This window comes from Coturnix japonica, chromosome 4 (genome assembly GCF_054131305.1).
Source record: "Coturnix japonica strain WE chromosome 4, WE-NBRP24, whole genome shotgun sequence".
Classification (NCBI taxonomy): Eukaryota; Metazoa; Chordata; class Aves; order Galliformes; family Phasianidae; genus Coturnix; species Coturnix japonica.
Window position 1 is genome coordinate 83,000,813 of NC_140666.1, and position 18,325 is coordinate 83,019,137.

The window sequence follows — 18,325 nt, forward strand, 5'->3', positions numbered from 1 at the left end:
AAGTTTAATACGAAGTCATTAAAGAGCATTAATTTGGATTCTGGGGAGAATATTTATTTGACTTCCTTGACTCTCTCAAGCCACTTCTATGCTTGCAACCATTGAAACTTCTGTTTTTGTTGAAGTATTGAAACAAACACTCACACATCAGATTTCATTCCTCTTTATTGCTTAACATCATATTTCGCTCTTTAAGTGTAATCCTGACCTTGAAGCTAATAAATAATGTAGTTAAAGATAAACAAAAGACAAATAAAAACAAATCAAGCTAAGTTTTAGTCATATTAAATCAAAGGAAAGGAAGAAGGAGCAGCCAAAGGTAATTTTGAGAGCAGAAATGGACCACTTTGACATTACATGTAATTTCTCACTCTTCTAACCCTAGTATTTTTTCACACTCTCTAGTTTTAATTTACTAATGAAAATACACTGGACTTAATATTTGTCACTCAAGTCCCTCCTATTATGAAGATACACTGTGCAAGAAATTAAAGAGATTAAATAATATGTTTTGTAATTCCTAATTTCATAATTAATTTCAACTATTTACTCACCACAGTCATCAAGGAGAATATTTTCAGGCTTCAGGTCTCTATAAATTAAAACGAATAAAAGTGTTGATTATACAGAGGGCAAGATTAGAACTTATCATGAAATATTAACTGTGGCAATATAGGACTTCTGATAATGATTCTGATTAAAGAGATTTTACCAACTCACACCTACACTGAAAAGTAAGCTGCAAAGCTGAGGACCTATAAAACAAACAGTATAACCATAGAACTCTTGAGTTCCCTAAATCTTTATCCCATTTAGGCTAAAACAGCAATTTCACAGACAAGAGACTTTCTAGATAACATTAAAATCCTTACACTTAGAAGCAACTAACACCCAGCTTGTGCTCACAATTTAGCGACCTGAGCATATCCGCCACGCAACTTCACAAGTTAGAACAAGCCAGTACTTGCTGCAGTTTGATGCTGCAGTTTGGACATGCAGCTTCATTAGAAACATTCTTCAGCTATTAAGTGGTAGTAAAAATTAAGAAAGAGTTAAAGAGGTATTATTTGTTACCTCAGTGTTACAATTGTGCCTTTACAGAAGCTGAAACAGAAGCTCTTCATGTACAACTACACCAAGATAAAGTACTAATATAAAAAGCAGGAAACAGTGAATAACTTAAAAGAAATAGTTTTAGGAAGAATCATCCTAACATTTACGTTCAAAATGAGAAAAACATACAAACATTTGTTTGAATTTGTATTACTTTTTCTCCTCTCTTTATCACTCATTACTAAATTCATGCTCAAAGGTACGTGAATTTGTGTTAGTTTCATGACTTCATAAAATGAACTTACAAAGGAGTCTTTCTTATAAAAGTCTGAACAGTCCCAGTTGTGTAACACTATTAGTTTCTAGGCCTGATGGTTAGCAAGAATTAAGGCTCAGAAACTGTCAAGAATTTAGCTATCAATTCTAGCTTTGGGATGCACTGGGGCATCATCTTTCTCCTTCTTCTGTTCCTCCACTATGAGAGAAGCCAAAGTTCCTGTTGAAATACACAGATTTTGGTCCTGTAGTGGACAACAGACTATTTCAACTGAAAAACAAGCTGCAAATGAGATCCAGAAACAATTCAAGGCACAGGAGCATCATCTTTCCTCCCATAAAGCAGACAAAGGCTGTGTGACTGCAACGTTCACAAAACAAAGGATCATTCTGAAAACAGATTGGGAAATATATACTTTTTAAATTGAAGTAAACACGCACGGGTCTATTCTTACTACAGCTTACACCAACATACAAATACCTTTTAGAATAGAGGCATTTGCTCCCCACCCTGTCTCATGCAAATCCTGATTTCAATCCACCTGTTACCAAACATTGTGTGTAACGGACAAACACCTCCGCTACTGCTTGTTCCTGTGCTTGCTTACTTTTCTGATGTCAGCAACACGTGGTCAGTTACACAGTTTCACAAGCTAACACTAAACATGTAAACCAGTTCAATCCCTACAAGGCAGAACAGAGCCCTCCTTCCAGATCTGCACCTGTTCTTTTAATCCAGTGAGAACTCCACTCACAGAATGGCACAACCAACTCCCGGGTTCTAAGTACAGCTCTGATAGCACTGCTGACATTTAGTAGCTTACGTACTGATATGTGACCCATTCTCTAAAGTGTTAAAAGAAAGATAGGCCTGGTTTTGCACATTGAGACATTTTGCTACTGATGGCAACACACGCCAACAGTACCAATTCCTAAACGTATTGCCTTTAAGATGCTTACAGAGAATTTCAATCATGTAACATATCACTGCAATTAGTGATATCTTGAGAATTTCTATCATCCTCCTTCAGTTACTTGATTATAAAAATGTAGAACTTAACACAATGCTCCCAAATAAATTGTACAAAAAGAAATGAGGCAAAAAAAAGTAAATCTAGATCAGGATAAAAAACTACTTTAGCAATGAAGAAAAAACAAGACTGTTTTGCATAAAGTTGGTCATTCTGTATTAGTAAGAGTAGGGTGAAAATAGTTCTGCAGAGAGCATAAGATTATCCAAATATTTTCTAATTTTAGTCCTCAAGTGCATTACAGCTGACACAGTATAATCAGTCACCTTTCATCTGTTTACATTTTGGGCAGGAACCCCTCAGTATGTTCTATACCTAATTGTTTAAATAATGACATAATGACTTCACATATTATGATTAAATTTAAGCCCTTTCTTCTTCCCCCTCAGAATACACATTATTCAGCTGGTAACACCTGCACTGTCTGCATGTCCTTCATTGTGAGATGAGGACTACAAATAATTCTTTTCTTATTAAGATGCAATTTCACTCAAGAGTTGCTTGCAAAACTACTTATCTGCTTCCTCAATTTTTAGCAGCCCATAAAGATTTCTAATAATTGAAAATTAGTTACATAACAGCACAAAAAACAGACACATCTTGACTCCAAGGCCATTCCAAAGTAAGCAGTTGCAAATGATGCTAGGATTCAATGCATGTTTGATGATCTAGTACGCAAATTGCCAACAACTTGAACACAAGGGATGTGGGTTTGGGTTTTGATTTTAAACAATTACTTGTTTTCACTTAGGAAATATGAAATGACCTATTTGTAGCTGATTCACATGAGAACAATGAGCAAAACCGAGACTCTTAAATTTATCCTCTCTTCCCTTCTTGCCAAAACACACTGTGCATCATTGCAAGATTGGCCAAACTCATTAGGGAACAATACATAACCAGCATAAACCTGATTTATTCTGTGGTTCTGCCACTTTCCATGAGACTGACTGCTGTGTAGGTATGTTAACTTTCCATACTGGGCACAGAAAAGACTCACCACATTAACAATACACAAGACTGTAACTAACTTTTTTACTCTTATGCTTAACAAGCAAGGCAGCAAAGGACTTCAGTCTCCTGCAAACATCTATTTTAGAGTGGACATGCAATGGCATGTTCTGAAAATGAATTTATTTATTTGTATTGATAATAAATTTGGTTTACCTATCATAATATTCTATCCCTTTGCAATTGTTTTTAATGTTTTAAGATATATCAATATATCAGGGCTGGAATAAACAGTAAGATGAAAAGTAACAATAGTAATTCTGAAGGACACATCAAAAACACTTACTTTTTTTCCTTCTTTTACTATGAAGTACAAGCTCATTTTAACACATAATAATTTGTACGTTCAATGCTGAACAGACATGGTGATGCCAAGGTATGACTCCTGAAGATTGTACTGACCTGTAAACAATTCTTTCCCTCTGCAAATCCTCCAGACCACAGCACAGTTCTGCAGCATAGAAAATAGCCCTTTCTTCATCAAAGCCAGGGTTTCCCATGTTATATATGTGAAACTTCAAATCCCCTCCATTCATTATGGTTAACACTAAACACAGGGCATCTTTTGTTTCATATGTATAGGATAAACTAACCTAAAAAGAGCATAGAAGGAGATTACAACCATTATTTACCCGAACTCTGATACATTTCTCAGTTCCTTTTTCCAATATAAGCAAAATATGAAGACATTTTAAAAAAAGCAAATATGTATAAACCAGCAGAGAACTGTTACTGTCAACTGCTACACCTTAAGCAGTCCACCTATTAAAAACTGTGCACAGAACTGTTCACTATCACACACAACACATTCTGGTTATTACACTACTCATTTACCTTTGCAGTCACACATTCTCAAAATCAATTACAAAATGTCATGGCCATAAGCCCCTGAAAAGACTGAAACTGGGAAACAATGCAATACAAACTTACAAGAACAAGATTAGAAGTAGATACTTACTACAAACCTACTATTCACTTTTTCCAGAATTCTTTTTTCATTTAGAGCCATTGATTCTCCTTTCCTCTTCTTTATTCTCTTTTTTTCTAGCTTCTTACAAGCATACATTTTTCCTGTTGCACGTACTTGACAAGCACACACCTAGAAAGGTGAGGGAAGCACATAAGAGACATTAACTTTACATACATACACACACACCAAAATTTATTCTGCCTTTTTTTTCCCCAAGCCTTTAAATGATCTCAGAAAAATGAAGGGCCTTTAAGTATCAGTAAAGTAATTATACCCACAAAATAACTTAAGAAGGTCATAAAAGCTATAACAGAATTGGGAAAGAAAGAAGACTATGCAGGAGCCAACACTTTTTACTGAGGTTGAACAGTTCAGTAAAACTACAGAACTTGTGTTGATGGAACTCTTGACTGTGGAAACTGCAGGACCGAGGATTAACATCCACACCATATTCAAGCGTAAGAAAGGTTTATTTAGTAATTGTTCTGGACAAAGATACATTTGTAGCATTTAGGAAAAAAAACAAAAACAAAACAGTACCTTATAAACAGAATGAGATAAATCTAGATTTTCACATCGAGTTCAGGAACATAACTCATAATTACTAAGTAGGAACAAAAATGTACTCTCATGACCAAAAAGAATTTTTAACAAAATTAATTATGGCAATAGTCAGGAAAGTTTCCTCCAGAACTGTGCATGACCTACAGTACTGAGACTAGTGCATTAAAACAAAGTGTTCTGGATCAATGACAGTTCACCAATTGATGTCAAAATTTAGATTGTTAGAGACAAGAGTTAAGAAACCTGCTTTTCCTCTTTATTAACCTTTAAGAAAAATACCTCTGTACTAACCTCTCCAAATCCACCTTTGCCAAGTACTCGGTAATGCCTAAACGTGTGTTTGGTTACTGGCTGCCTGATAAGAAAGAAACAATTAATGCAACAAGAATTTTAAGAATTTGCAAACCCCCTTCCACCCCAACATCTGTCTTCAATTTGTTTGTCCTGTTCTTTAACATCTGGCTGAATAACAGTTGCCTTGACTTCATGAAGAAAGCATTGTAATAAATATTATTCAAAGTGAGAGCGGTGTTCTGACTGGAAACATGGGTTCCCTTCTGTAAGTAAATACTAATTAAACCAAATATGGAGCTAACTGCTCACATTAGTTCCCAATATTGGTATCCCACTGCATATTTGACAATGAATTTGCATTATTTTAAATAAATCAACTGCATAAAGACTCTTGAACGGATACTTCAGCTAGAGCATAGACTCTTCCACTGTCCCCTCAGAGTTACCCTTGAAGTCCTTCAGATCAGGATTTTTCTAACAGGCATTGTGTACCAAGCAGAACAGTTCAGAAAGCCAAACAGAATTATAATGTAAAAAGTATTTAAAAATACACTTACTTCTCCAGCCATTTCCACTGTAAGAACCGGGAAAAATATACACTTTCTTGGTAAGCTTCAAAAGGTCTCCTGCTTAGGTACTCGTGGACAATTCTAGCAAGAAGAAAGTAAAGTCAGACAAACTGAAAAACTGATGATCAGTGTAGCGGTAGGCAAAAAGACTGTCACTGCACTTACTAGTGGTTTTAACCTAGACGTAAGCTAGAAGTAAGCTGCAATCAGAAAACTATTCCTTACCAGAACACTAGTAAATGCCAAAATAGCTGCTATATACAGTAATCAGGAAGTTTAACCATTGGATTCACATTCACTGTCTTCAAGTCCACCTACACATCAGCCAACCAGTAGCTATGCAATGCAATTATGTCCCAACAAATACAATCTCTGAAAGGTATTTATAGGAAAGGAGCTACAAGATTTTATACATCCTTTGGAACTGGATAAGTTTCACTCTATGGTTTGAAATTGAAATACTAAATAACACACGTAAACTTGAATGCCATGTATCTTTATTTTTCCCCCTCTTAAACTAAGCACATCACAGTAATTAGGAAGACAAGTCATTCAAACCATATGCAGACATTTATTGGACAGTAGAAAGGGAAAGACATGTTTTAGTAGGTGTTCTGACACATCCCCTTCAACCCTCTAATCTCAGGTGGTTATAAAGTACACTTATTTTAGTTGCCACGGTGATGACCCAAGCAGTGACAAAACATGTTGTAAGCCTTCAGACGTGATCAAGCATGCCTTGAAAAACCAGTAATATTAGAAACATGAAGGCTTTCAGAAGACATGCAACACTGGTAAACAGGTATCGTTCCTCCAAGAAAAGCCTTCGCTACTTCAGCTGTGTGAAATGTTGATGAACGATTTCAGAACAAAGCCTGTGTGTGATAATTATCATACTCAGTCCCCTAATCAGCCATGTTAATGAAAGAATAATTAACCTGTTTTCCAGAACCATGAATTGTCTAACGCTGTTCCCAAACCTCTCGTGCCAATTTACAACTTTATTCTTTAAAAGTGTTTTCATCATGGAAGAGGGCACATTCAAAAGTAAAAGATATAATGATGAAATACCACTCTAACTTACAGAATACTTACTTGTTAACAGATAAAACAACATTAGATCTTCATGAGACTTAAGTAAAAATAGCATTAAGAAAATAGCTCTTCAAAGAAAGTGAACAGAGGGAACAGTCCTTTTAATGAATCTGTTTCAAATTTCTCACCTACACTCATGTCAGAGACACAATTCAGGAAGTAATAATTTCACCTTCCACCTGTCTGAGGAACACAAATTTACCTTGTGATACTAAAACAGAGTACTAAACATTTTTAACCTACCTAGTACAATCCACAAAAAGATCTTTAGAAGGGTTCTCTTCCAGTCTTGCTTTACATTCATTTACTGTTTCCTGAGGTATTTCTGGCAAGTGTGCTGCAGACTTAACATAATAAAAAAAAACAGTAAACAAGAAAAGGCAACAATAAAAGCAATATTGCAACTAATAGAATGAGGGAAAAGAGAAGGACTACTTTGGCTGACAAATAAACTAAGAAAGTGAACTTCTTTTTTGTTTGCCATTTAAGAACTGCAATAACATTCAATGCATTTCTCTTTCAATAACCAGAGAAACAAGCTGTGCTATAATGCAATTTTCTTTTGATAGGTCTACCACCACAAAAGTTAGTTATCTATTTGCTTTGGAAGGATGGAAAGGAGAGAAAAAGAAACACCTAATCTGGGACATGATTTCAAACCAGCTTTTTCACGAAAACAGCATGTGAACTATGGTAGTCCTGAAGAAACTTTTTGAGGGGATGTGGTAAACTTGGAATCTGCTTTTAAAGCAGCAAAAAAGTTATCAGTGTGGGGCAAGGCCTCACAAAGTCAGGTGATGTGTTTTTTTTTCTGTAACGCTCTTTTTCTATTTTCTTGCATGGAGATCATTTTGATCTAATTATTAGCATATATTAAATCAGATTTTTTTTAATGGTGTGTTCTCTGATGTATGATGGAGGCTTTTCTGTTGATATGTAATTGCACATTTGCTTTCTCTGTTAGTTTCTTCTGCTACTCTTACATTGGCCCTCTTGAACAACCCTAAGCAGGGTTGTTAAGCCTATTTTAGATGCTGAACAATGTTGCTGTATGTTTAAAAAAAAAATACATACTTAACAGCAGTATTTTAATTTGAAAATATGGGAGTAAGCCATAATGGCAGTAACTGTAAAAGCAGGGACTGGTCAAGTTTTCAACTCAAGCTGGTAAGTTTCACAATTTCAGAAAGCCAAAAATTGGACTAATGAAAATGAAAATTAAAAGTCAGTTTACTAGCAAACAAAGCAATTACTCGGGTGTCTTGTCTGCCAGAAGTTTGCAGCACATTCACAATGTATCTGGTGCAGTATTTCACAATATACTTACCCCATTAGTGAAGTAGGTCTCTAAGACTTTCAGGCCGCAGTCTATACGCTTTTCATCTGAAGATACCTCATATTCTGCCTATGGGAATAGAATAACATTATTTTCAGTGTCTTTTACATTATTCTAGGTCTATTTTATAGTGAATAAGAAAAGCTACCAGTACAATGGGAAATAAAGGATCCCATTCAATTTATTCCACAGGTAACTAATCTTGGAAAGAAAAATATCATAATACTAGTACTGAAAATCTATAAGGACTGTCTAACAATGAATAATTTTAAGGAGTAATCTAGAAGCAGACATCAGAAGTTACAACACTTAAAAATAACACAGAATGCTGGGAAAGATTAATTGGAACATAATCTCAAACAGCAACCTGTGTTATCTTGGTAGGCTGAGCCAGCTCAAAGCTTATTTCAGATCTCTAAATGTGAAAGCATACACTTAAAAGAAAATACAGTAGGCATCCAGAATGGAGGACTGCATCATACATAACCACAGCCTATTAGGACACTCATTAAAAATCAACAATCATTAAAAGCCTCAGAGTAAGTTCCAAGTGATTGAGCTAATCAGTGAAAAAGAACTTATAAGTTATATACCTTTTTAAAGCATCCATAAAGTAAAAACGACAGTTCAAGAACAAAAAAAAAACCGAAACCCATCATACTGGAAATAAGAGTGTCCTTCAACTTCATTTCTGCAATCAATCAGCTAACCCACATTGACTCACTATAAAGCCATCAGAATCACCTTCTGATGAGACACTATGGTATCAGCTAATTCAATACAACATTTGAATCCAAAACAACTGCAAGCCAATGGTTCTGCTACTTGAATTTCACAACATTCAGTCTAACAGTAAGGAATTCTTCCTTAACTACCAAATAAGCTTAACTTTTCCGACCTGCTACTCAACCACAGCACTTTCAACATTTTCAGTTATGCTAATACCATTGAAATTCTGTTTTCACCATATATTGTAATTTAAAAGGAAGTTTGAGAGACTTGTCAGCTAACCTCTGTTACTCACACAGCTTGAGAGGGAAGTCTGAGTTGCTATTCCATTCTTATTCATACTTGAGTAACCTTGTCCCCAGCTAGTGAAATGAGTCACTAGATGATTGGATAAGTCATTCTCCCTTTGAATTTGTTAGTTTTATTCAACGATTTCACAACCCTTCTTTCTGCGAAGCCACAAGCTTACTCCAGACTTCAAGGTCACACCTTCCCAACAGTCAAAGCTTGCCAATCTTAGTACTCAAAGCATGCAGACAAAGTACCACTTTGATTCTGTCATTCTGGCCTCCTAAAATACATTTGCATCTGAAATCATTTGGCTTCATACGAGAGAATTAGAAAATTCTTTCAATTAATATGCCAGACTCAGAACTATCTACTCACTTTTAGTCAGAAATTTTGTTCTTAAAAGGATTAAATCTAAAATTCAAAAAAAAGGGGGAAAAAATATAACAAAAATGACTCACAAAAACAAAAAATCCCCACAACAAGTGGCACAACCTGAGATAAATCTCCACAGCTGTAATGCTCCCATTTGAAAAAACAAAACAAATGAACAAATGGAAGTTAAAAGTCCAGAAAATAACATCAAGGATTTTATCAATATTTCAGGGATCATCCAGAAGAGACAGCAGGCATTACATCCCACTCTCTTGACCAAGAGAGCAATCTAGCTTTCAGATCATGAGACTCAGATTAGAAGTTATCTTAGATCTTCCAAGACTTCTCTTTTAAATGATTCCCAAGTTGTGTTTTTCTTCACTATGATTTGTCAAATGGAAGTTTGAAAAAGGAAAAGCAAATCACAAAGTCATCCCTTACATCAGATTATCTCAGCCATGTCAGACTTTGTTACATTCACAAGAGCATTACAATCCACAGGCACATTAAAACTACTCAGAGTATTAAATTAGTGTAAAGCACAGTTACTTCTTTGAAACAATTTCACCTGGAAAAAATGGTATGTGCTAAGCAAAGACAATCGTGCCTTACAGACATCACGTTTTTTTTCCCCTTTTAATACTGCTTAAGATTCTGCTATGCCTTATATAAGCAACATCTAGGGATTAAAAGCATGTACAGCTCTTGTAACAATAATATTACATCCACATTTGTCAGTGCTCTCCCTACTGTATGCTGCCCATCAAAGGCTCCTGTTTATGTACATCTAACAATATTTAGCTCCACTGCTCTGGACTTCCATTTAATTAATTCATTCTATGTATACCACTGACAAATTGGTCTCTGAAATTTGGTGCTAGAAACTGCTGCTGAGAGTCACAAACTTATGGTGAAATGTACCTGGAATGTAAGCCTAATTAGACAAAAACTCATTGACCAGAGGAAAACAGTTGCTACTGTCAATCATCATAAAGAATGAAAATAAGATATTTAATCCAATAAAGTAAAAAGTGTTGTTTGAGATTCCAAAAATGAAAACGAATACCAAATGATCACAAATAGAGAGCAGTTCTACTTCTCATTTCACACCAAAAGGTTCTTTATGCTGAAAAAGTGTCTAAGCCTACACTGCCGTGAAAGAAGAAGGTAGATATGGAGGCACAGCAATAATTTAACGTGCTTCCTCACACCCTGCATCTTTCAGGATCATCTCACATTCTAAGAGTGTAAATTGTTACGTAAGTAAGCAGCAGTGCTACCCTACTTCTATCTACTTCAGTCATTCAGTCCCTGAACATAGATTAGAACAAAATTGAAAAGTTGTTATTTTGACAGCAATCTCAATTTCATATTGTATTTCACAGGCCTTGGATTAAACTATGAAGGAGAACAGACTAAATGCTCTTATCTATTATACACTCTTCTCCTAAGGACAGTTGTATACCTGCAAACTCTTCTCACTGCTTTCTCCTTCCCCATGTGGATGTAGTTTGAGGTTTGTTCTTTTGTTTTTTAACCAAACATGGTTGTGGACACACTTCCTCTTTCCCCTCATTCTTTAAAGTTAGACACCAAGATGCAGACGTATCAAGCCAAAACACTTCCTTTTCCTTGCTCTCTAGAATTTTATTTCCCTCCTTCCACATTTCCCAAGATACCCACCTCCATATATTTTACAGTCAGCAATGTCTGACCAGCCTCGGGCTTCCATGGCAGTAGCAACATTATCGAGTTTGCGTAATGTAAGTTACACTTATTATAGACAAATCCTTTTAGGTTCGAGTAGACATCAGCATGTAGACATCAAGTGGACATCATGCCTATACATCTTATCATGCCAAAACTGCAGAGATTTTAGAGCAAACAATTTCCTTTCTGCTGGGTGGCTTTTCTCAGCTGTCTCTCCCATCTTGAGCATCACCAGAATACTTTCTGGCAGTGCAGAATGACAAACAGAAGACTGCGATGCTGTATAAGCATCACATGGATAATACTGAAGTGTGCCTTTCGAACAGTGTTTTGATCACAAATCCAATACATACAATGTAAAGCTACTACAAAAATAAAGTTTGAATTTTTATATGAATTTTGGCTGAGATGGAATTGATTTATGTCCAAAAAAAAAAACCAACCCCAAAACTAATCACCAAACTTTTTTATTTATATATACATCTATGTTCTCACTGCTTACCACTGCATCCAGAAATTCAATGCATCTTTTCAAGTCTGGTCTGGAATCACAAAACTGCCTGAAGAGAAGTCTTCCTATCGGCTGCTTGTCACAAAGCTGGTTATAATCTTTTTCTAAGAAAGAGTTGGGAAATAAATGTTTATCTTTTCCCACAGCAAGATCTTACTCCCATAACAATGACAGCAACCAAAAGAGTTGCAATTATCCCCCAAATATTTAAACATTCCTCCAGGCACATTTGTCTCTTACAGACTATTCAGATTTATAAATAACAAAAATTGAATGCTTCATTGAAGTTTCATTCAGGACGAGCTTAGAAATAGAAAATGCTATGAAACAGCAATGCCAAAACAAACAAGACCATTGCAAAGAAGGAATATAGAACAAAACCAGGACAGATTAGAAAATTACTACAAGACTAAGATTAAAAAAACAAATAATCTATTCCCATGTCATACAGATTACAATAAAATTTCTTGTTTAGTTCAGTTTCGTGGATTTATCTTTCATGAAGAGTTTCCTTTAAGAAATGCAGAGCTATGATACAGCTTTTATCTTCTCATAAATTTATTTACAGCTGTGGTGGGGTTTTTTGGTTTGTTTTGGCATTGTTTCTTTTCTAATCTACGTTCAGAGCAAGACAGAAGCCCTCCATTTAACAGCAGCACACTCCTACTCTTCTTTCTCTCACGCTGTTCCACAGGACACTCACCAATTGAGCATCTAATACCTTCACACTGACTAACAGGTGGCAACTTCAGCATCTCCCTCCATTTTTTGCTGCGTCCACTCCGTTTGCCTAGAAGAAAAAAAAAAATATGTGAAACCAATGTAAAATAAAACACCGGAGTATGTTTTGATTCTAGATAGCACTAAATCAGGTCATTTCTGCTCCGATCTGTCCGACTCATTTCATGTCTAAAAAGAAACCCACCTACAAGGATATCCAAACAAGTAACAAACTTGACAAAGAGAATCTTTTATCTGAATTTAATTTTTTTTCCAACAGGAAGATTTTGCATTCTAACTGTGCATATAAAGAAACTCCCCAAACAAAAGGGAGTATCAACAAATGTTGAGAATTACAAACATCACTAAAGTCAGAAGCAAAAAAAACACAACAGTGGGAGTTACGTTTCAGCCTTGGTGAAGAACAGAAACCCTTACAGACATGGGATAAAATAAATATGCCTTAAAATACATTTTTAGATAAACAAGCTGCACTACATTTTCTAACAAGAGCGACGGTAATAATAATAAATCATCAGTGACAAATGATGGAAGATATGACAGCAGACAAAACATCACTGTTGTAGTACCCAGGCCTTTTCAATGCTTCAGGTTTCAGCACCAGTATTAAACTGATTTAAAAATACATATTAAGGAGCTAATGTGTGTTGGAGAACCATTTTCTACATTCAAAGTGGAATCTTACACATCACTTCGACCTGAGAAGGCCAAATGCACTTGCAGAAGATGAGCACGCTTCTCAAAACAGCAGAGACAAACTCGCATACAGGAACAGAACAATTTCTCATTGCAAAACATTTCAACGGAAGACTAATTTTTGCACTGCAGGATATTATAAGAGATTTTGTCAAACGATATGGCCAGATGCGTTTCCACATGACAGAATAGCAGCAAAAGCACCAAGACTTACTTTCTAACTGCACCAAAGCAATACATACTGTTAACCACAATGGGAGAGAGAGAGGAAGGGAGTTACCCTATGTAACCTGAATAGAAACCAAGCAGCAAACAGTACCGGTAAGTCATTCAGAATTAAATCGTTAGAGAGAAAGGAATTAATACCTTCAGAACAATTAAACAGATATAAGAGAGTCCTATAATTAGCATCCGAGTTCCACCAGTGCTGTCAGAGCAGTTCAGAAAGCTGCAGTTTACTGTACCCTTAGTTCAAGCAAACATAGTTGATCTTTGCTGAGACCACTGATCATTTTGTTACTGCTGCAACACAACAACCTCAATTCCAAAAATCAAAAGATAAGAAATTAGGAACACAAAACCTTAAAAGCTGGCTTGCAGAGGTTCTTTGAACTGACACTTAGTGCCTAAGAACCTCTCATTTCCTAATATTTCCGCACTGTCATTTCCTAACGTTGCTTTGCAAGTCATTCACCTTCCAAAACACTTTAGAACACAGATGTTTATGTGCATAAACATGCAGTACCAGAACAAAAAATGAAGTTGTGGCATTACCAGCATCATTAAAACAAACATCTATCATTTGAACAAAGTATTTTTTACGGTCAAGAAAAAGAGTTCAATATATGGTTGGGAAAAAACAACACAGAGCACAAAGTGCACTTCTAACAGAACTGAACACAGGCAGAAATCAAAGGATACTAAACACTGCCAGCCTGGACACATACATTGAGTAGAATACGATAAGGTATGGATTGATCAGGATTGTGAAAAATCATCATTCAAAAGCATTAACCCGACTTCTAACTGCACCATTCACCATGCCCCAATTATTCTAATGCCCAAATTGTGCTAAGAAAGTCTCGTTTGTGCGTGACACAGTATGATAAGTATAGAAGCTAGAAAGATAAACTGACCTAAATTCATACTACTCAGAAAAGTAAAACCAAACTGTGACGCGTGCTTAGTCAAAACCAAACTGAGATATACATGTAAGTCATTTATTGAGGCACGACTAATGAAAAATAGTTCTAAAAGTCGAATTTGCGCATCACACTTCAAATCCAACACAAAAAGAATTGCTACATTTCACCACAAATATTTGGCAAGCTGGTCACTATGTGACGTTTATAAATCTTGTTCTGCAAGAGACCATCCACACATTCTAATACAGCTTTATCATCTTCTAGAATTCAATGGGTAGGGACTTTTTGTAAGGGTATGTAGTAACAGCGTGTGGGGAAATGGCTTTAAATTGGAAGAGGACAGATTTAGACTAGATAGAAGAATGGAATAATTTACTGTGAGGGTGGTGAGACACTGCAACAGGTTGTCCAGAGAGGCTGTGGATGTCCCCTCCTTGGGAGCATTCAAAACCAGGCTGGATGGGGCTGTGAGCAACCTGCTCTAGAGGGAGGTGTCCCTGCCCGTAGCAGGGGGTTGGAACTAGATGATCTTAAAGGTCCCTTCCAACCTAAACCATTCTGTGATTCAACAGAGTAATAGTTAATGAAGATTAATGATACATTAGAATTGAATGCTTATTAGTATCAAATAAACAAACACACTTTCTCTTTGCTCTGAACTGACCATTCTTACAATTTAAAGGGGAAAAGAAGGAAAAGTCTTTATGACTCAGTAACATAAAAAGATGCATAGATGCATGCATGGCATCCCCTATAGATAAGATCACCACTTCTGGTAAATGCTATGGAGTAAGTAACAAAAATAAATAAAGCAAGAAAGAAAAGCAAAACCATTTTCCCATTTCTGAGGCAGTTTAAAACAAGTGTCAAATCAAATAACAGTTGTGGTTTTTAAGAGTGTCTTCACATTGATTTCAGAGCTTCCTTTTAGGACCTTGCTCTAGAAGAAAGCCCAACTGCTTGCTTCCCAACACAGCAGCAAGAAAGCCATTAGACCAGCCTGCTTTATGGCTGAGCCACGTGTTTCAGATGAATTACCACTCTTTCTCTTTCAGATGCAAGTTGCACATCGTTCTGGCCATCAATTACAGCGACTCATCTTTTATAAAAAGAAGGGTGGATGCAGCAACACAGCAGCACAATGAGGAAACATTACATTTGCATTTTCATGTACATAAGTAGTAACTTGTTTTCTCCTACACTACTTACTTGTTAGGGCTAGAATTTCAGCATTTACCTCTTCACGTGTTTTTTGCCTCTTAAAAAAAGAAATGCATTATAAATTCAGTTATATGAAAATTAATTTGCTTTCATTTTCTCAACTTTTTCTTTTTTTAAATCTTCAAAGCAACAGTTGAACAACACATAAGGCAGTTGGCTTATTATTTATAAACAAAAATGATTGCAAAAATAAAAGAACCTGCTGCAGCAAAACAAAGCAATGTGGTGTGGAAATACATTAAGACAATTAAGAACGTTCTTTCAGGTTACTGGGTAGACTTGCCTCTTACAGACAAGATCTGTGCTGAGGCTTCCATTTGACTGAGCACAGTGCTCGCTGAACAGCCTGCCCTCCTTGAGACAGAGATAGAAAGCTTGGATTCTGTCCTACAGAACAAAGATTACGAGGAGAATTGTCCTATCTTTAGCTAATCAAAGTACACAGACTGTATGTGGTAAGATTCAGCGACGAGCTCATTGCCACTGATATTCTACCACTGAGCTGCTCAGCTGCCGCCCAGCTTCAGCTTCCCAGCCTGCAAAGGACAAGCAAAGCATCTCTGTGGTTGAGAAGCACACAGCTATGCGGCACCAGGGGTGTGATTGCTACAACACCATTCTTGCAAAACTCATTCCACAAACCAGATTGTCAGATACTGGCTAAGAAATTCCTGCTGGGTCACACCCAGATGAACTCCGAGAGCACAGAACTACACTAAGGACCGCAGCGAGCCCTCAGCGCTATAAATCATTTAAGCAGTTCAATGGAAAATGACAAAAAACAAAACCAAACCTGATGTGGAAGCTCTACATCAGCTACAGCAAGATGAGCGAGAACAACCCAGGTACATACTGGGTAATAAGCCTGTCCCACAGCAAGTTGCAGGCAAGTTTCCTACAAGACTTTAAACTGCTGTGAACTCAGATCCCCTCCTACTCACAGCTGCATCTTCCTCCAAACAGTTTATGCAAAGGATTGAAGCCTTTCACTAAAGAATCAAAATACTCAAGCTCAATGAGGGCCTTATGCTACCAAGTTGTTTGTAAACACTGCATGTTAATTAATCCACTGCAAGGCATGCCTTTGCTGTGCAAAATTCACCTTGAAGGCACAGAACACCATAGAACTAACAGCTCAGGTCCTCAGATCAGAATGGTAAACACTAAAAGCATAAAAGACTGCTGCTGACTCAGGCTAGGAGGCAAGTACACACACAACATCACAGTTCTTCCTACTGCAGTAGGTCCTTTGCTAAGGAACTGAGGTCTCGGCAAATACAAGTCATTCCACTGCTTAACAACCAGGTTTATCAGAGCAGCATCTTCTACTAAGCTTAAGAAAGGAATCAATGAATAAGGTTTTCTGCATAAATACAATACATGTACCTGGCTGGCTCTTATCTCAGCAAGTGTACTTGAATTGCCCAGCTGAAAACTCAGGTTTCAGGGAGGCACCGAACCCTTTAGCATTATGAAGGCCAAGGCACTTCTAACCACCAATAGAAGGAAAAAACATTAAGTAGATCAGTACATAAACACCTCAAAGACACCTATAGATTGTTACATTATTTAAATATTCTTCACCCATCTGTATTCAAATGCCTTGAGTAAGACTCCAGAGAGGTAAGAGAGGTAAAGCTTCCTGTGCTCTTGCACAACTGATTGCCAGTGTAGTAACACTGCAAGCAGCTACAATCACACATATCTAGATGCATATTTTTGCAGCTTGTTTGTATGTAACATCATTTGGAGCTCTCAGTGCTGGAACCACTTGAACTGGTTCATCTCATAAGCCCTATGTACAATTCCAGCAGTCACATGCATGATACAGAAAGCCAATGCATACATGTTCAACTGCTTCTACCTTTGTTCAGCAAGGATCTATTGAAGTCTTGGACCAACTCAAGTAAATGCAACTAAGCTGAGCTAGAATTTATTCATTTAACCCTGCATTCAGATAATATTATAACAGGTCTATTGCAATTACCATAGAACGGTTAGGTTGGAAGGGGCCTTTAAGATCATTTGGTAATTCAACAAACAGAAAAAACAAATAATAACAGTAAGAAAACTCCAGTTTTACAGACCACTCCCAATGAACAAGGGCTCTTTAACACATTAGTACTCACTCATCTCAGGACTGCATTAAAAGAATCAAAACTCCTTTCAGCAGACGATGAACCCCGTAGTTACAATTGCCACATGTGAAACAACCCAAGCAGCAGAGTATATCAAGAGACCTCTCATGTTCTGTTTATTTAGTAAGCGTAATTATTTAGATTCCAATATGCCCACATGCATTCTTCACACAGTTCGTTTAATAAAGGACAAAAAGGCAGACATTGTGCATAATTCTGTACAAACACAGGAAGACATGTTTCCTGCCGCAACGAGTTTACAGCAATTTAAAACACAATGCAATAAGGGAGTGCAATAGAACGTAAGAGGCAAATAAGGGAAGAACAGACAAGAATAACAGCAACTGCAGAAACTCGCAGCACTCACATTAAGATCTGCGTTTGCTACTGGTGAATGGACTTGAAGAGTGAAACCCTGGGGATGAACGTGTCTTTGTTCCCCACCTGCCCATACTCCTTGGTATATACCATCTTATATACCCAACAGCAGGTTCAACTCATATTTAATACCGCCCTGACCAGGCCGCTAGAAATGCATTTTCAAATGGATGCAAATAGATCAGGTACCTCTG

At 36.7% G+C, this 18,325-nt stretch overlaps 1 protein-coding gene across 2 annotated transcripts in view; it reads right to left on the reverse strand.

The window, feature by feature from the left end:
- The window catches only part of GRK4 (G protein-coupled receptor kinase 4), a 32,094-nt gene that overhangs the window by 9,374 nt on the left and 4,395 nt on the right, over positions 1-18,325 (reverse strand). For both annotated transcript variants that reach the window (XR_004306919.2, XM_015862831.3), the window contains exons 2-10: positions 12,516-12,602; positions 11,804-11,916; positions 8,191-8,268; positions 7,107-7,207; positions 5,757-5,849; positions 5,197-5,260; positions 4,330-4,470; positions 3,774-3,964; positions 555-592 (exon numbers count right to left, since the gene is read on the reverse strand). Coding sequence is in view for 1 of the 2 variants with exons in the window: in XM_015862831.3 (XP_015718317.2) it covers positions 555-592; positions 3,774-3,964; positions 4,330-4,470; positions 5,197-5,260; positions 5,757-5,849; positions 7,107-7,207; positions 8,191-8,268; positions 11,804-11,916; positions 12,516-12,602 (906 nt within the window). In the remaining variant the exon portion in view is untranslated. The remainder of the gene's footprint in view (positions 1-554; positions 593-3,773; positions 3,965-4,329; positions 4,471-5,196; positions 5,261-5,756; positions 5,850-7,106; positions 7,208-8,190; positions 8,269-11,803; positions 11,917-12,515; positions 12,603-18,325) is intronic.